Source organism: Hordeum vulgare, chromosome 3H (genome assembly GCF_904849725.1).
Source record: "Hordeum vulgare subsp. vulgare chromosome 3H, MorexV3_pseudomolecules_assembly, whole genome shotgun sequence".
In the NCBI taxonomy this organism is placed as follows: domain Eukaryota; kingdom Viridiplantae; phylum Streptophyta; class Magnoliopsida; order Poales; family Poaceae; genus Hordeum; species Hordeum vulgare.
In genome coordinates this window covers 560,040,951-560,059,577 of record NC_058520.1, presented here as the reverse complement: position 1 = coordinate 560,059,577, position 18,627 = coordinate 560,040,951, and the positions used below count along the sequence as shown (strand labels likewise).

General features: G+C 43.1%; 1 protein-coding gene across 1 annotated transcript; it reads left to right on the top strand.

The window, feature by feature from the left end:
• The first annotated feature begins 14,625 nt into the window (after positions 1-14,625).
• On the top strand, positions 14,626-18,598 carry LOC123445063. The gene is made up of 5 exons (XM_045121989.1): positions 14,626-14,834; positions 15,143-15,515; positions 16,260-17,386; positions 17,500-17,698; positions 17,959-18,598. The coding sequence occupies exons 2-4, from the start codon at positions 15,173-15,175 to the stop codon at positions 17,566-17,568; spliced, it is 1,539 nt and encodes a 512-aa protein (XP_044977924.1). The 5' UTR covers positions 14,626-14,834; positions 15,143-15,172; the 3' UTR covers positions 17,569-17,698; positions 17,959-18,598.
• The last annotated feature ends 29 nt before the right edge of the window (positions 18,599-18,627 follow it).

Genomic DNA, 18,627 nt, shown 5'->3' with positions numbered 1-18,627 from the left:
CCATATCACATAAACCATGGTAACAGTGACCTCCTATCTTGACAGAAACAACGGGCAGGCCAACTACAGGTCACGAGGCCAAAAGTTATAAATAAATTTCCGATCACGATGTACTAAATGCATAGGATAGAACTTTTGATGAAATTCCAATTTCAACCGATTGTAGCCCCATGATCCAACATCATCACATAGCCTATACCATGTCAACGCCTTATCCTTCAAAGATAAAGGAAATACTTTCTTCTTTACCTCATCCTCGGGCAAACCTGCAAGCTTAAATAAACCACAAACTTCATCTACAAAGATGAGATGCAAGTCCGGATGTGAAGATCCATCTCATGTAAAAGGATTAGCTAGCAGTTTCTCAAGCATACCCGAAGGAATTTCATAAAAGATATTTTCAGTAGGTACCTCAGGTTGAGGAGCAACTCCTCGTGCTTCTGTTCATGGTGAATATACCCCGAAAAAACTCCTCAAAGGAAAAGTTTCCATAGTGACAAGTGACAATAAATTTCAGCACAGTATAAAAATGTTTCCTTACCAATTTCCACCTACCAAAGGTGCTTCACTCCCCGGTAACGGCGCCAGAAAAGAGTCTTGATGACCCAGAAGTATAGGGGATCAATCGTAGTCCTTTCGATAAGTAAGAGTGTCGAACCCAACGAGGAGCAGAAGGCTCTGATAAGTGGATTTCAGCAAGGTAATAACTGCAAGCACTGAAAGTAGCGGTAACAAGTGAGTGTGTAGCGAGGTGAAACATAGTGAGCAAAAAGTAACAAGTAGCAATGGTTCAGCAAGTGGCCATATCCCTTTTGTAGCAAGGTACAAGCCTGAACAAAGTCTTATAGGAGGAAAAACGCTCCCGAGGACACACAGGAATTTCTGTCATGCTAGTTTCATCATGTTCATATGATTCGCGTTCGTTACTTTGATAGTTTGATATGTGGGTGGACCGGCGCTTGGGTACTGGCCTTACTTGGACAAGAATCCCACTTATGATTAACCTCTCTCGCAAGCATCCACAACTACAAAAGAAGAATTAAGACAAAGTCTAACCATAGCATTATACTAGTGGATCCAAATCAGCCCCTCACGAAGCAACACATAGACTGGGGTTTAAGCTTCTGTCACTCCAGCAACCCATCATCTACTTACTACTTCCCAATTCCTTACTCTAGGCCCAAATATGGTGAAGTGTTATGTAGTCGACGTTCACATAACACCACTAGAGGAAAAACAACATACAACATATCAAAATACCAAACGAATATCAAATTCACATGATATTATTAACATGACTTATCCCATGTTCTCAGGAACAAAAGTAACTACTCACAAGACATATTCATAATCATGACCAGAGGTGTAACGAATAGCATCAAGGATCTGAACATAAACTCTTCCACCAAGTAATCCAACTAGCATCAACTTACAAAGAGTAATCAACACTACTAGCAACCTTACAAGTACCAATCGGAGTTGCGAGACGAAGATTGGTTACAAGAGATGAACTAGGGATTGGAGAGGAGATGGTGCTAATGAAGATGTTGATGAAGATGCCTCCCCTCCGACGAGAGGAGTGTTGGTGATCACGATGGCGACGATTTCCCCCTCCGGGAGGGAGGTTTCCCCGGCAGGATCGTCCTACCGGAGCTCTAGATTGGATCTGCTCAAGTTCCGCCTCGTGGCGGCGGCGAAACCACGAAAAAGCTCCCTATTGATTTTTTTCCATACCAAAACCCTTCATATAGTAAAAGAGGGGGGCTAGTGGGCCGCCAGGCAGCCCACAAGCTTGCCTTGTGCCACGAGGGGGGTGGTGGCAGAGTGGGGGCTTGTGGAGCTCTGGTGCCCCCCCCCCTCCGGTAGTTCTGCCGCCCAGTATTTTTAATATATTCCAGAAAAAATCCACGTAACTTTTCAGGGCATTTGGAGATGTGCAGAATAGTGGACTAGGATTTGCTCCTTTTCCAGTCCAGAATTCCACCTGCCTGAATTCTCCCTCTTCAAATAATCCTTGCAAAATAAGAGAGAAAAAGCCATAAATATGATACCACAAGTAATATAACAGCCCAAAAAGCAATAAATATCAACATGAAAGCATGATGCAAAATGGACGTATCATATGCCGATTATGCAAACTATATTGTAGCCAAATACATACCACCCAGTTTCACCTATCAGCAAAATAAGAAATTCTGCTTTGATTTGAGACACTACTTTTGGGATGATCCTCACCTTTATAAGGAAGGAGTAGATGGTTTTATTAGACGTTGTGTACCTGAACATGAACAGGGATAGATCTTGCAGAAGTGTCATTCCGAAGCCTACGGAGGACACCACGGTGGAGATAGAACTGCCCATAAGGTATTGCAATCGGGCTTATATTGGCCCACTCTCTTCAAGGATGCCCGTAAGTTTGTCTTGTCTTGTGACGAATGCCAAAGAATAGGGAACATCAGTAAGCGTCAGGAAATGCCTATGAACTATTCACTTGTCATTGAACCGTTCGATGTCTGGGGCTTTGATTATATGGGACCCTTCCCGAGTTCCAATGGGTACACTCACATCTTAGTTGCTGTGGATTACGTCACTAAGTGGGTAGAAGCTATCCCCACTAAAAATGCTGATCACCACACCTCTATTAAGATGCTTAAAGAAGTCATATTCCCAAGATTTGGAGTCCCTAGATAGTTGATGACTGATGGCGGTTCACACTTCATTCATGGTGTTTTTCGCAAGATGCTAGCTAAGTATGATGTCAACCATCGAGTTGTATCTCCTTATCATTCTCAGTCTAGTGGTCAAGTGGAGTTGAGTAATAGAGTTGCAAACTTGACGATGCACTATGGGCTTATAGGACTGCTTATAAGAATCCCATGGGCATGTCACCGTATAAAATGGTTTATGGTAAGGCCTGTCATTTACCTCTTGAGCTGGAACACAAAGCTTATTGGGCAATCAAAGAGCTCAACTTTGATTTCAAACTTGCCGGTGAGAAGCGGTTGTTTGATATCAGCTCATTAGATGAATGGAGAGCCCAGGCATATGAGAATGCCAAGTTGTTCAAGGAAAAGGTTAAGAGATGGCACGACAAACGAATACAGAAAAGAGATTTCAATATAGGTGATTATGTCTTGCTATACAATTCTCGTTTGAGATTCTTTGCAGGCAAGCTTCTCTCTAAATGGGAAGGTCCTTATGTTATCGAGGAAGTATATCGTTTCGGTGCCATCAAAATCAATAACACGGAAGGAAATTTTCCTAGAGTGGTAAATGGGCAAAGAATCAAGCATTACATCTGTGGTACTCCCATAAATGTTGAGACCAATATCATCAATGTCATAACTCGAGGGGAGTACATAAGGGATGTTTATCAGCCTATTCTAGACCCTGAAAACGAAGAGGTATTTGTTTAGGTAAGAAATTGGACTCCGATGCTTTTCCAATAGGAAATTTCCTCCGTTTTGGAATTTTTGGAAATTAGAAAAATAAAAAGCAGTCCGGAGAGTGCATGATACGTCTCAAACGTATCTATAATTTTGATGGTTTCACGCTGTTATCTTGTCTTCTTTGGTTGATTTATGTACCTTTTATATCTTTTTTGGGACTAACTTATTAATTCACTGCCAAGTGTCAGTTCCTGTTTTTTCCGTGTTTTTGACTCTTTTCAGATCTTATTTTGGAACGGAGTCCAAACGGAAGAGAAACCCCGAAATGATTTTTTCCTGAACGGAAGAAGGCCAGGGGGCTTTTGGGCCAAGCCAGGTGGGCTCCAGGGAGCCCACAAGCCCCCACTCCGCCACCAGGGGGAGGCGGTGGTGGGCAGGCTTGTGGCCTCCGTGGCCGCCCCCTTACCTAGATCTTTGGCCTATAAATTCCCAAATATTCCGCAAAAAATCAGGGGAGCCTCAAAAATACTTTTCCGCCGCCGCAAGCTTCCGTTTCCGCGAGATCTCATCTGGAGACCCTTCCCGGCACCCTGTCGGAGGGGACTTTGGAGTTGGAGGGCTTCTTCATCATCATCATCGCCCCTCCAATGACTCGTGAGTAGTTCACTTCAAACCCACGGGTCCGTAGTTAGTAGCTAGATGGCTTCTTCTCTCTCTTGGATCTTCAATACAAAGTTCTCCATGATCTTCATGGAGATCTATCCGATGTAATCTTGTTTGGCGGTGTGTTTGTCGAGATCCGATGAATTGTGGATTTGTGATCAGATTATCTATGATATACATTTGAGTCTTTGCTGATTTCTTATATGCATGATTTGATATCCTTGTAAGTCTCTCCGAGTCTTGGTTTTTGTTTGGCCAACTAGATATTTGATTCTTGCAATGGGAGAAGTGCTTGGTTTTGGGTTCTGCCATGTGGTGACCTTTCCCAGTGACAGTAGGGGCAGCAAGGCACACATCAAGTAGTTGCCATCAAGGGTAAAAAGATGGAGTTTTTATCATTGGTTTGAGATTATCCCTCTACATCATGTCATCTTGCTTAAGGCATTACTCTGTTCTTATGGACTTAATGCACTAGATGCATGCTGGATAGCGGTCGACGTGTGGAGTAATAGTAGTAGATGCAGACAATATCGGTCTACTTGTTTTGGACGTGATGCCTATAGAAATAATCATTCCATAGATATCGTCACGACTTTGCGCGGTTCTATCAATTGCTCGACAGTAATTTGTTCACCCACCTCTACTTGCTTTCATGAGAGAAGCCACTAGTAAACACTACGGCCCCGGGTCTATTCACATCCATCGTTTACACCTCCGCTTTTACTTTGCTTTGTTACTTTGTTGCTTTCAGTTCTCACTTGGCAAACAATCTATAAGGGATTGACAACCCCTTCATAGCGTTGGGAGCAAGTTCTAGTGTTTGTGTAGGATCTTGAGATACTCCTCCATCGGATTGATACCTTGGTTCTCAAACTGAGGGAAGTACTTACCACCGCTGTGCTACATCACCCTTTACGCTTCGTGGGAACACCAACGCAAGGCTCCAAGGCCACGGGGGAAATCCTTTGCATACTTGCCTAGGAACTCCCTTAAGGCGTAGCCGCAGCTGAAGGATTCCTGGTGCCGTCGACACGACAATTTCCGGCGCCGTTGCCGGAGATCTTTTTGAGGTAGCAGAAGTATATCTGGCGCCGTTGCAAGGGAAGCACAACTGACATCAGCGCACGAGGCGGCCACAAGCCCTGCCACCGCCTCCTACCCCCTGGTGGCGGAGGGCAAGCTTGTGGGCACCTCGTGTGCCTTCCGGACTCCGTTTTCTTGCGGAGCACTCCTTCTGGTCCAGAAAAAATCAATATATACTCGCCCGAAGGTTTTGATCTCCGTATCGTGCAGTCTTCCTCTGTTCTCGTTTCGAGCCTATTTCTACTGCAGATTTAGAGCAAAGATGTCTCAGGAATCTGTTGGGGAGAATGATCTTCACCAAGTTCATGAGGAAGTAGATGCTTATCTGAAAAGAGTAGAAGTCACGGAAGCCAGGGACCAAGCTAAGGAGAAAACCCAAGCTAGGGAGGAAGTTCAACCTATGTTCAACATTGAAGACGTTGAAGGAGTAGATTTTCTCCAACCCTTCCTCCACGTGCTGTCTCCATCCTTGATTGAACTCTTGAGGTTTTGTGAAACAACTCGTGCTCGCAATATTTCCCTTTCTCGTGACTTTGTTTTGCTGGAAAACCATGTCACAGATCTCAAAGTTATAAATCAAAGATTCATAGCTCTCTTGGAATCAAAGGCGACAACTCCACCACCATCACCACCAAAGGGAGACAACTAAGCATTGTTATGGGCAATCCCCTTGGCTTTTGCCAAGCTTGGGGGAGTTGCCCTGGTATCGTATCACCTTTATATCTTTTGCTTTTACCTTTGTTTTAGTTCTTTCCTTTTCAGTTTTTATTTCTTTTCTTAGAGGAATAAGTCTTTAGAGTTTAGTTTGAGTCTTTTGCTTTTGTCTCTCCCCCGATGTATTCGAGCTTACGAGCTATATAATAAAGAGTATCTTAGTCAAGGGCTTTGCTTTGTGCCATGATCAATAGTATGAAAAGAACAATAGCATGAAAGATCATGAGACGATCTTATGGAAAGTGATAACTTCACTTATGACACGTATGATGATTGAAACTTGTTGAGAATAAATCAACATAGACCTCAGTCATTGTTGCAATTAATAAGAAGTAATAAGGAAAGAGAGGTTCACATATAAATATATCATCTCAGACACTTTTTACAATTGTGAGCACTCACCAAACTATTACATGCTTAGGAGTAGATGTTGGACAAGGAAGACAACATAATGAATTGTGATTGCTTGGTTCCAAACAATGTTATATGATTAGAGATCCCTTAGCATGTGACGATTGCTTCCATCTCATATTAGCCAAAACTCCCGCACCAAGTAGAGATACTACTTGTGCATCCATAAACCTCCAACCCAGTTTTGCCATGAGAGTCCACCATACCTACCTATGGATTGAATAAGATCCTTCAAGTAAGTTGTCATCGGTGCAAGCAATAAAAATTGCTCTCTAATATGTTTGATCTATTAGTGTGTGGAAAATAAGCTTTGTACAAACCTGTGATGAGGAAGACATAAAAGAGACAGACTGCATAATAAAGTTCTTTATCACAGGAGGCGATATAAAGTGACGTTCCTCCGCACTAAGAGGCCACGCATTCAAACCTCAAAAGCGCATGACAACCTCTGCTTCCCTCTGCTAAGGTCCTATCTTGTACCTTTACTTTTTGCCCGTGTAAGAGTCATGGTGATCTTCACCAATTCCCTATTTTGCCTTTGTCTTGGCTACCGTCACCTGCTTGGGAAAGATCTATATTCATATATCAACTTGGAGTTGAGTACTCATGCTTTATTATTGTTGACTTTACCCTTGAGGTAAATCGTTGGGAGGAAAAACTATAAGCCCCTATCTTCCTGTGTGTCCAGCTGAAACGTTGACACCATGAGTACCACGTGAGTTGTAACAATTGTGGAAAACAAAATAGATGATTGAGTATGTGGATTTGCCTTACAAGCTCTTATTTGACTCTTTCTAATGTTGTGATAAATTGCAATTGCTTCAATGACTTTGGACTGTTGTTGGTTACTTCTCGGTAAGGTTTTTGCTTCATGCTTTGCTTTGTGAAGGAATTGTTACTTTCCCATAAGAATATTTATGATGTATTGTTGTCCTATGTGTGATCATGATGCCCTCATGTCCGTATTATGTTTTATCGACACCTTCGTCCCTCAACATGTGGACATGTTTATGGAACTTGGTTTTCGCTTGAGGACAAGCAAGGTCTAAGCTTGGGGGGGGGGGGGTTGATACGTCCATTTTGCATCATGATTTCATGTTTATATTTATTGCTTTATGGGCTGTTATATTACTTTGTGGTACCATATTTATGCCTTTTCTCTCTTATTTTGCAAGGTTTATTTGAAGAGGGAGAATTCACGCAGCTGGAATTCTGGACTCAAAAAGGAGCAAATCTTAGTCCACTATTCTGCACATCTCCAAATGCCCTGAAAAGTTACGTGGATTTTTTTGGGATTATATAAAAAATACTGGGCGAAAGAAGTACTGGAGGGGGGCCACCAGGGCGCCACAAGCCCTGCCACCGCCACCCCCTGGTGGCGGAGGGCAAGCTTGTGGGCTGCCTGACGGCCCACTAGCCCCCCTCTTTTGCTATATGAAGGCTTTCGTTCCAGAAAAAATCAAGCGGGAGATTTTTCGTGGTTTCGCCGCCGCCACGAGGCGGAACTTGAGCAGATCCAATCTTGAGCTCCGGCACGACGATCCTGTCGGGGAAACTTCCCTCCCGGAGGGGGAAATCGTCGCCATCGTCATCACCAAACACTCCTCTCGTCGGAGGGGAGGCATCTTCATCAACATCTTCATCAGCACCATCTCCTCTCCAATCCCTAGTTCATCTCTTGTAATCAATCTCCGTCTCAAGACTCCGATTGGTACTTGTAAGGTTGCTAGTAATGTTGATTACTCTTTGTAGTTGATGCTAGTTGGATTACTTGGTGGAAGAGTTTATGTTCAGATCCTTGATGCTATTCGTTACACCTCTGATCATGATTATGATTATGCTTTGTGAGTAGTTACTTTTGTTCCTGAGGACATGGGATAAGTCATGCTGATAATAGTCATGTGAATTTGATATTCGTTCGGTATTTTGATATGTTGTATGTTGTTTTTCCTCTAGTGGTGTTATGTGAACGTCGACTACATAACACTTCACCATACTTGGGCCTAGAGGAAGGCACTCGGGAGTAGTAAGTAGATGATGGGTTGCTGGAGTGACAGAATCTTAAACCCGAGTCTATGCGTTGCTTCGTAAGGGGCTGGTTTGGATCCACTAGTTTAATGCTATGGTTAGACGTTGTCTTAATTCTTCTTTTGTAGTTGAGGATGCTTGCGAGAGAGGTTAATCATAAGTGGGATGCTTCTCCAAGTAAGGGTAGTACCCAAGCGCCGGTCCACCCACATATCAAACTATCAAAGTAACGAACGCGAATCATATGAACATGATGAAACTAGCATGACAGAAATTCCCGTGTGTCCTCGGGAGCGTTTTTCCTCCTATAAGACTTTGTTCAGGCTTGTCCCTTGCTGCAAAAGGGATTGGGCCACTTGCTGCACCATTGCTACTACTTGTTTCTTGTTACTTTTCACTTGCTACGTTTCACCTCACTACACCATCACTTGTTACCGCTACTTTCAGTGCTTGCAGTTATTACCTTGCTGAAAACCGTTGATCAGAGCCTTCTGCTCCTCGTTGGGTTCGACACTCTTACTTATCGAAAGGACTACGATTGATCCCCTATACTTGTGGGTCATCAGAGTCCGTTCTGGGCTCCGGAGAGGGGAAATCGTCGTCATCGTCATCATCAACCTTCCTCCATCGATAATTCCATGATGCTCTTCACCGTTCGTGAGTAATCTCATCGTAGGCTTGTTGGACGGTGATGAGTTGGATGAGATCTATCATGTAATTGAGTTAGTTTTGACGGGGATTGATCCATAGTATCCACTATGTTCTGAGATTGATGTTGCTACTACTTTGCCATGCTTAATGCTTGTCACTAGGGCCCGAATGCCATGATTTCAGATCTGAACCTATTATGTTGTCGCCAATATATGTGTGTTTTAGATACTATATTGCAAGTTGTAGTCACCTACTATGTGTTATGACCCGGCAACCCCGTAGTGACAATAGCCGGAACCACTCCCGAGATGACCATAGTATGAGGAGTTCATGTATTCACCAAGTGTTAATGCGTTGGTCCGGTTCTTTATTAAAAGGAGAACCTTAATATCCCGTAGTTTCCATTAGGACCCCGCTGCCACGGGAGGGATGGACAATAGATGTCATGCAAGTTCTTTTCCCTAAGCACGTATGACTACATACGGAATACATGCCTACATTAGATTGACGAACGGGAGCTAGTTACTTATCTCTCCGTGTTATAGCTGTTACATGATGAATCACATCTGGCATAATCATCCATCACTGATCCAATGCCTATGAGTCTTTTACTACTGGTCCTTGCTATGTTACTCTGTTGCTACTGTTGTTACTCTGTTGCTGCTGCTGTCACTACTGCTTTTACTTTGTTGTTACCTGTTGTAAGACTTTTCTGGAGCCGCAGCTGAGGAAGCATTATTCTCAAGAATAGTCCCCCGTCAACGTGCTATTTTCTGGTGCCATTGATACAACAAGTTAGGAATAGTCTGCCGTCAACAGATCTTTTTGTGGCACCGTTGCTATCATACCACTTTGCTACTGAAACTTTGCTTGCAAACACTAATCTTTCAGGTGTGGTTGAAACTGACAAACTCAACTGCTAATACTTGAGAATATTCTTTCGCTTCCCCTTGTGTTGAATCAATAAATTTGGGTTCAATACTCTACCCTCGAAAACTGTTGCGATCCCCTACACTTGTGGGTTATCAGCAAGCAAGTTGGGTGCACACCCACTAGTTTTTATTTTTGACCTTTCATACACTTATAGCTCTAGTGCATCCGTTGCATGGCAATCCCTACTCATTCACATTGATATCTATTGATGGGCATCTCCATAACCCATTGATACGCCGAGTCGATGTGACCATCTCCTCCTTTTTGCCTCACAACCTCCACCACACTCTATTCCACCTATAGTGCTATATCCATGGCTCACACTCATGTATTGCGTGAGAGTTGAAAAAGTTTGAGAAAGTAAGAGTGCGAAAACAATTACTTGGCCAATACCGGGGTTGTGCATGATTTAAATTCGTTGTGTGGGGATGATGGAGCATAGCCAGACTATATGATTTTGTAGGGATAACTTTCTTTGGCCTTGTTATTTAAAAAGTTCATGATTACTTTGCTAGTATGCTTGAAGTATTATTGTTTTCATGTCAATATTAAACTATTGTTTTGAATCTTATGGATCTGAACATTCATGCCACAATAAAGAAGTTACAAAGAACAAATATGTTAGGTAGCATTCCACATCAAAAATTCGGTCTTTATCACTTCCTACTCGAGGACGAGCAGGAGTTAAGCTTGGAGATGCTTGATACGTCTCCAACGTATCTATAATTTTTGATTGTTCCATGCTATTATATTATCAACTTGGAATGTTTTATATGCATTTATATGTTATTTTATATCATTTTTGGGACTAACCTATTAACTCAGTGCCTAGTGCTAATTTATGTTTTTTCCGTGCTTTTGACCTTTTTCAGATAAGAATATTAAATGGAGTCCAAACGGAATAAAACTTTTGGGATGATTTTTTCCATATTAGAAGGGATCGAGAAGACTTGAGAACCAAGGCAGAGGGCCACGGAGGAGGCCACGAGCCCCCTGGGCGCGCCCCAGGGCGGCGCGCCTAGCACGCTCGTGCCCCCCTGCCTCCTTTGCCCTACCTCTTTCGCCTATAAATTCCCTAAAATCCCCAAACCAACAGAGAGAGCCACGAAAATACTTTTTCGCCGCCGCAAGCTTCTATTTCCGCGAGATCCCATCTGGGGACCGTTCTGGTGCCCTGCCGGAGGGGGATTCGGACACGGAGGGCTTCTTCATCAACACCATTGCCTCTCCGATGATGCGTGAGTAGTTCACCACAGACCTTCGGGTCCATAGCTAGTAGCTAGATGGCTTCTTCTCTCTCTTGGATCTTCAATACAAAGTTCTCCATGATCTTCATGGAGATCTATCCGATGTAACTTTCTTTTGCGGTGTGTTTGTCGAGATCCGATGAATTGTGGATTTATGATCAGATTATTTATGAATATTATTTGAGTCGCCTCTGATTTCTTATATGCATGGTTTCGTATCCTTGTAATTCTCTTCGAGTTATGGGTTTCGTTTGGCCAACTTGATCTATAATTCTTGCAATGGGAGAAGTGCTTGGTTTTGGGTTCATACCGTGCGGTGTCCTCACTAGTGACAGAAGGGGTAGCGAGGCACGCATCATGTTGTTGCCATCAAGGGTAAAAAGATGGGGTTTATATCATATTGCATGAATTTATCCCTCTACATCATGTCATCTTGCTTAAGGCGTTACTCTGTTTGCTATAAACTTAATACACTAGATGCATGGTGGATAGCGGTCGATGTGTGGAGTAATAGTAGTAGTTGCAAAAAATATCGGTCTACTTGTCTCGGACATGATGCCTATATGTATGATCATTGCCTTAGATATCGTCATGACCTTGCACGATTTTATCAATTGCTCGACAGTAATTCGTTCACCCACCTTACGGTGAGAGAAGCCTCTAGTGAACACTATGGCCCCCGGGTCTATTTTACACATTATATATTCAGATGTACATACAAAAATACCAAAAATACATTGCTGCACTTTTATTTATTTATTTATTTATATTTACCTGTTATCACTATCAGATCTCACTTTGCAAGTAATCGTAAAGGGATTGACAACCCCTTTATCGCGTTGGGTGCAAGTTTGTTTGTCTTTGCGCAGGTGCCTTGGTGCCTCATCTTGATACTCCTACTGGATTGATACCTTGGTTCTTAAACTGAGGGAAATACTTATCTCTACTTTGATGCATCACCCTTTCCTCTTCAAGGGAAAAGCCAACGCAAGCTCAAGAAGTAGCAATTCCCAAGGACACTACCAACTCTACTTCATATATTGCTACCACAACTCTAAGGATCCTTATCAAGTTGATGTGAGTCCCCAAGAAGAAGAACTAGAGAAGTTCCTGAGGGGTGGTTCCGCCAATGAAATTCACTCTTACTCATTTTGGCAATAACTATATGCAACCAACTCCAACTGTCGTGGTTTTGTCACGACAGATGTCCTCATGAAAGGACTTGGTGGTGAATCCATCGCAGCTATGTGGCGACTCAAAGGGGTTGATCGGGAACGAGAGACGAGTTTACCCAGGTTCGACCCCTCTAGTGGAGGTAAAAGCCTACGTCCTGCTTTGTGTGTATTGATGCGTCCACTAGACTGTTAGGCATTAGTTCAACAACATCTAAGAGTCATTGTTGATCGCCAAGGCCGAGTATGTGAAGATCTATAGATCGCATTGGAGATCTACCGAGAGTTATTGGCCGAAGTTTGAGAGACTTAAGATAAGGGAGAATGGGGGGAAGATAGACTTTCTTCTGTGTTCATTCACAAGTCCATCCAACCAGATGTAGCATTGTGCCAGTAGTGTGGACTGGGCGAACAATTCTTGAGTCGCCATCGGGAAATATGGTTCTTGTACTTCCTGCATTTACTTTTTGTATTTTTCCTTTGTTTTCTAAGATCTTCTCCCCCCTCGAGGGGGAGGGGGGAGGGGGTTCTCTCTATGACCAGTTCTTCAAAATTGTTAAGTGTTTACCTACTCGCTATGTTGTCCTTAGTTTTCCCTCTTGTTGTACTTCAGAATGCATGCATATGTCTATCGTATGTTTTGATAATTTTATGACTTTATCTCTATTGCATTGTTTTGTTATTTCTCTAAGTATGTAGTTGTTGCAATTCTATCTTTGTTTAGTTTCTGTATTATAGATAATTTACATTGTGGTTCTTCGATAAACTTGTTTTTCTCAAAGAAACTTTCAAATTATCCTATTCAACCCCTCCCCCTCTAGTCAATTTCTAATCATAAACCTATATACTAGTACAAAGGCACCACCATGTCAAACATATATTTCATATCAATCATACCACCTTATTTACGCCGTAAGAACAAAACGAAACTACTCATCCAATGTATAAGAGATGAAAATAGCAATCTTTATTAACATCCTCTTCGGTATCAGGTGTTTCCCACTCTCATACTGAGACATGATGGATGCGATGGTAGGGATGATGGTGCCCCTGGTTGTGCTTCGAGGCGCTGAAAGTGAGGGGAAGGAGCCACTCTTCCCTCTTCTTCTTTAGAATTATCCTCTGCATAGAATGGGTCTTTCCCCTCTCGCTACCATAGGTGTAACGCCCAACATGTGATCCTAGTCTCAATGAAGACTTCGAAATTCTTGCTAAGGCTAGAAGCGCATATTGGTCACCCCAGCATATGACTTCATAACATACACACATTGTCATATGCCGGTGAACAAAAGGTGGGATATCACAACAAGTACAATTAAACAGGAAAGAAGAGTTTGATACGAGTGAACAATAGGGCAAACATATGCCAATATGATAACATGGTTATACACCAATTAAAGGTCGCGTGGCCCAATATTACAACATGCAGCGGAAGAATGAGAACACATGTCCGAGTACAGACAAGAACCAATGTTGCCTAGAGAGGCTAGAACATAAGCACAACGTCCCATAACCAACGGGTTCCACGCTGCCGACCGGGACCCTAATCTCTACTACATGTCATTGAAAAACGTACCATGCTCTCATCCTAGAGCAAAGCGTTAACTGAACAAGTGAATATGTACCTACACCCGCGGTAGTTTGGATGATGGGATTTCCATTCCATACAGTGGCAAGATGTTTGTGGGTTTCAAGAAGGAAGGAAAGCAGATGGATGCGGAGATTCACCGCAAGTACATCTATGAAGTTCATGTTTCTAACCAGATGGACCAAGCCCTCTTCGGCTGCGCTCACTAATGGTTGAGACACCACAACCTTGGCCAGCTATTGTTGTCTACGTGCCCTGACCGATGGCCTTCCCAACCGTGTCATCCCCCTTTTACGGACGTGCCTTGGCCACCACTCTCCACCCGGCAGCTACAACATTGTTTGGGTTGCCCATGCCACTCAGCCTCGTGCCACCGCCTACGACATTGTTGGGTTGCCCATGCCACTCAGCCTCGCGCCACCGCCATAGTATAACTAGGGCTGGGATTCGAGAGTTAGAGAGAGGGTTCAAACGGGGGAGAAGGAAACTTTTCAGTCGGTCGGTCTTCTCCTCTCATTTGTTGTTGTTAACACGGATAATTTAGTGCATGGAACAAAATACCGATACTGACATGCCAAATAGACAAAAGTGTAACGGAACCGACGGAAATGCCATTCAGGGAACAAAATGTAGATGCAGTGTCAAAAATGATTTTATTTGTTTATTTATGGGCCAAATAGGGAAGCAGACTTTGGAGAAGACCAGATAAGGAATTCTTTCTAGTCTAGAAAAAAAGGGTTATGAGGATTATGAACAGCAACTCCCGACCGCCCTGACATCCCTGGCCCTCCCTCTCTCTCTCTCGCCCGGATCCTTCCCCGCTGTCTGGTTCGATACAATTCGTTCCTCCCCCCATCGCAATTTGTTGCGCCGACGGCGACGAGCCACGGCGCCCATGCCCTACTGGCGTCGGCACCGGAGCGGCGCTAATTGATTCCCTCTCATGTTGGCATAGGTAAGGAACCCTAGCTCCACTGGCTGGATTTTGGAACCATGAGCTCGCACTGTTTCTGAGGATCTCCGTTGAGGGGGCTAGGGTTCGACGCAACCGTGCTTTCTCCTCCCTTCCGTTCGTTGCCGATTAGTTTGCTCCGTGTGGGCTTCCATCGATCCATTAGGTTCCTCTCCTTGCCCTTCCAAGTTCGATCCCCAAGGGCTTAGTGATAAGTTGTGGGCGGAGCTTATTTCCCTAAAAATGTTGGGGGGTTGAACTGAACTGAACGGAAGCTCGTTCTTGACCATCGGTATACTTGTGACCTTCAGGTTGTCAGAAATCACCAGCAGGGAAACAAAATGGTTCAGCTCTTTCTTCAAGTGCCGGCAGACGAGGGCAGTGTTGATACAGATGCTGTGAGAGCGAGGAGATCTCTGCTGGACAAGGCCGAGTCTGTGATCAAGTCGGTTGTAAGGTCTGGCGGCCGGTATGAGGCTCGGATGTGGCTGTGCAGTACGGTCTCGTCGATTCATCTGCTCGATCCGCGTGACCAGCGGGACCTGTTCCTCGATCTCCTGGAGATGAAGGACTCTAGGCGCGACGTTGCCGCTCGCCTGCTGCGGATGATTTTCGACAAGAAGCCTGCCAAGGCTGGCTCTGTTTTAGCGAAAAACTGTCATATGCTGGAGAAGTTTTTCGAAGGCAGGTTCACTAACTACTTGGTTCTCTATGTGTTCTCTGCTTCTACTCACATAGGTTTTACTTTATTTTGCTCGCTGCAATTCACCAGTTTATGTATCTAGTATCCAGAACTTACTTTATGTAGTTAAATATATTTATAGATATTATGTTCATATATATCATTAGTTCATTCGTTATGGTTCAGCAAATTATCTGTTCAACTTGTTCATAATGGTTCAGCAAATTAACTAATGCCCATCGCTTGTGGGCATTGCTTCAACAAGTTAAGTGTACGTCACATTAGTAGCATATCATGGCATTACAGTAATTCACTGCCATAAACTAACAGAAAAAAATGAAATTATGTTTTCATTACATCGTTACTGTAACACCGGCCTCTCTGCCCGTTTCTACGTGCCTTTGGGTAGTGATCACTTTTCTGATGTGGTGTATTTCTATAGTTCATCAAGAAACATCTTGGAATTATTAACAGGAATTTGCATATACATATGCTCTTGCAGAAATGTAATTTTCTAACATAAATAGTATGTTATGCTCTGCCTGCCCTTCACTCAAAATCTATTTACCTTTTTGTGCTGGACGGCTTTAATAAAATCGCAATCAAATTAAAAAAAACATGTTAGGGGTTAGAGCTTAGATATAATATTGTTTTGTCTTTCATTATGCAGTACAACATAATTTAGTTCTGATGCCATTTCTTACATGTGATCTATCATTGCTTACATTATATATCATGACCTGCAGGAAACCCTGAGCGGATACTGCAATGGTTTAGCCACTTTGCTGCTACTGGGGAGTCAGCACACAAAAAGGGTGCTCGGGCACTTGCTCAGTTTGCATTTGTGAATCGTGATGTTTGCTGGGAGGAGCTTGAGTGGAAAGGCAGGCATGGTCAGTCTCCTGCTGTTGTTGCTACTAAGCCTCATTACTTTCGTGATCTTGATGTTCTCCAGACAGTGGAAAATTTCCTTGAATATGTCCCAGACTTTTGGTCTTCAGAAGAGCTTGCTGATTCTGTCAAAGATGGTGAAATACTGCAAATTGATACAGAATATTTTGTAGATCAGTTTGTCTATTTGATGTATGAGGGGAATTTCAAAGATGTGTGGCAAGTAGTTGAAGATTTTCTGATGGAGGAGCAGTTTTCCACTCTGTCTCAGTATATTCTTATTCATCTTGACGAACAAAGGCTTCTTCGTTTCTTAAAAACATTAGGGAAGTTCATCAGTCCGAATGCACAGTGCAAAAAGTTAGCATTCCCATGCTGCTGGCTTGAGGTTCTTTTGTCGGCACATATTGATCAAATATCTCTTGATGAACTTATCCTATTGAACTGTGTCATTGTCAAGGGTAGGCAACTTTGGCACCTCATGAACGACGAAGAACATGAGGAAGAACGAGGGAGGATGGACGAGGTTGTGAGGACCATGAATGACTTGACTGATGCTGATCACTTTGCTCTCATAAAGGATTTCATGGGTACAAAGTTTCCTGATGCACTTAAGTGGATAGGCATCCTGTCCTGGGTAACTTTCTGTGGTTTGTCAAAATTATGCAAATCGGCTGATTCTTGTGAATCTCTGTTCACTGGTAACAGCATAGAATTTCGCAAGGCTTATGATTACTCATTGGTTCAGAAAGATGGGCACTCAGTTCCACATACTTCAGATATTGATGAGAAGGATCCGACTAGAAGTAGCCATAAAAGAAGGAAGAGAGATAAAAAGAGAAGACGACATAGATATGATTCTGACGAGGATAATGTTGATGAGCTGCTTGAACTTGGAACCTTCACTGGGAAGAGGGCTATTGAATCACAATGTGGAAGCTGGTACCTGTCAACTGATGATTTCTCTGCTCCTTGGGACATTGTATGCTATCTTCTTGCCTTCCCTATACTATTTTAAGTTATCAACCAATGTCTTCACTAGACAACTCATCGGTTTTTATTCGTATATTCATGGCTGTCATCTTACTCATGCAGGCCGACATACCGGATCACATTTCTACTCGTTATCTTAGAGTATGGCTGAAATGGGCTTGCTTTAGATGATCCTCCTCCTTGTGACGCATGTGTGGCAATCATACTAGCTTTTATGGTGAAGTAATCTTTCAGCATGGAGCTATTTATACATGCATTTTCCCACATGCCATGTGCAATCTTCTGATCATGCATCCTGATGGTGAGTGATCGCTTCCTATATGTCCTACTTGTTGAGTACCATGGCATTGACTTTTCTGTAAAATGCTCAAGTTCACAAAGTCCCTAAACTCTAGAACCTGTAGTTTTATGACTTCTGTATGATTTGAATGATGCTTCATGTGTTTATCTTATACTCCATAATATCCATGTGTCGTTATGTAAATTGCACATACTTCCAGCATTGTTTTACCTCCATATGAAGCTACCCTCACCTCTGCCACTTCTTTTTTTGTTTTGCAGATTCACGCATTTTGGATGTGTTAACTGTGTGAGTTATAATGAGATCCAAAACACAATGTTTCCTGAAGTTCATCCGAGTAGGTTGGGGCCGATGGAAATTCCACCCGCATGGACATCAAAATAGCTCAAGTTTTCCCCTGGAAACAAGTTTAAATGCTGTTTTTGATATTACAGATCTTAGTGTTGACTACGGGGTGGTATAAACTAGTCTGCAGTTCCTCCGTAACAGTATGGCCCAGCGATACAGCACAGTTTGTAACTGATCGCGGCTTTTCTGATTAAACGTGTTCTACACGTGCATCATGAGCACCAGCTAAGGACTTCGTACTGCATATGCATCTGTTATACTACGGGGTGGTATAAACTAGTCTGCAGTTCCTCCGTAACAGTATGGCCCAGTGATACAGCACAGTTTGTAACTGATCGCGGCTTTTCTGATTAAACGTGTTCTGCACGTGCATCATGAGCACCAGCTAAGGACTTTGTATTGCATATGCATCTGTTATTCTGTACTGGCTGCAGTTCCTGGGTGCGAACTGCGAAGTCCCCATTTTCCTCCTTCACAGATGGCAACTATGTACCCAAGTGATGATGACACATCAACTCAATTTTCATTCAAGAATGTATTGTGCCATGCTAACTAGTCACTCCGTCCCATAATATAAGACA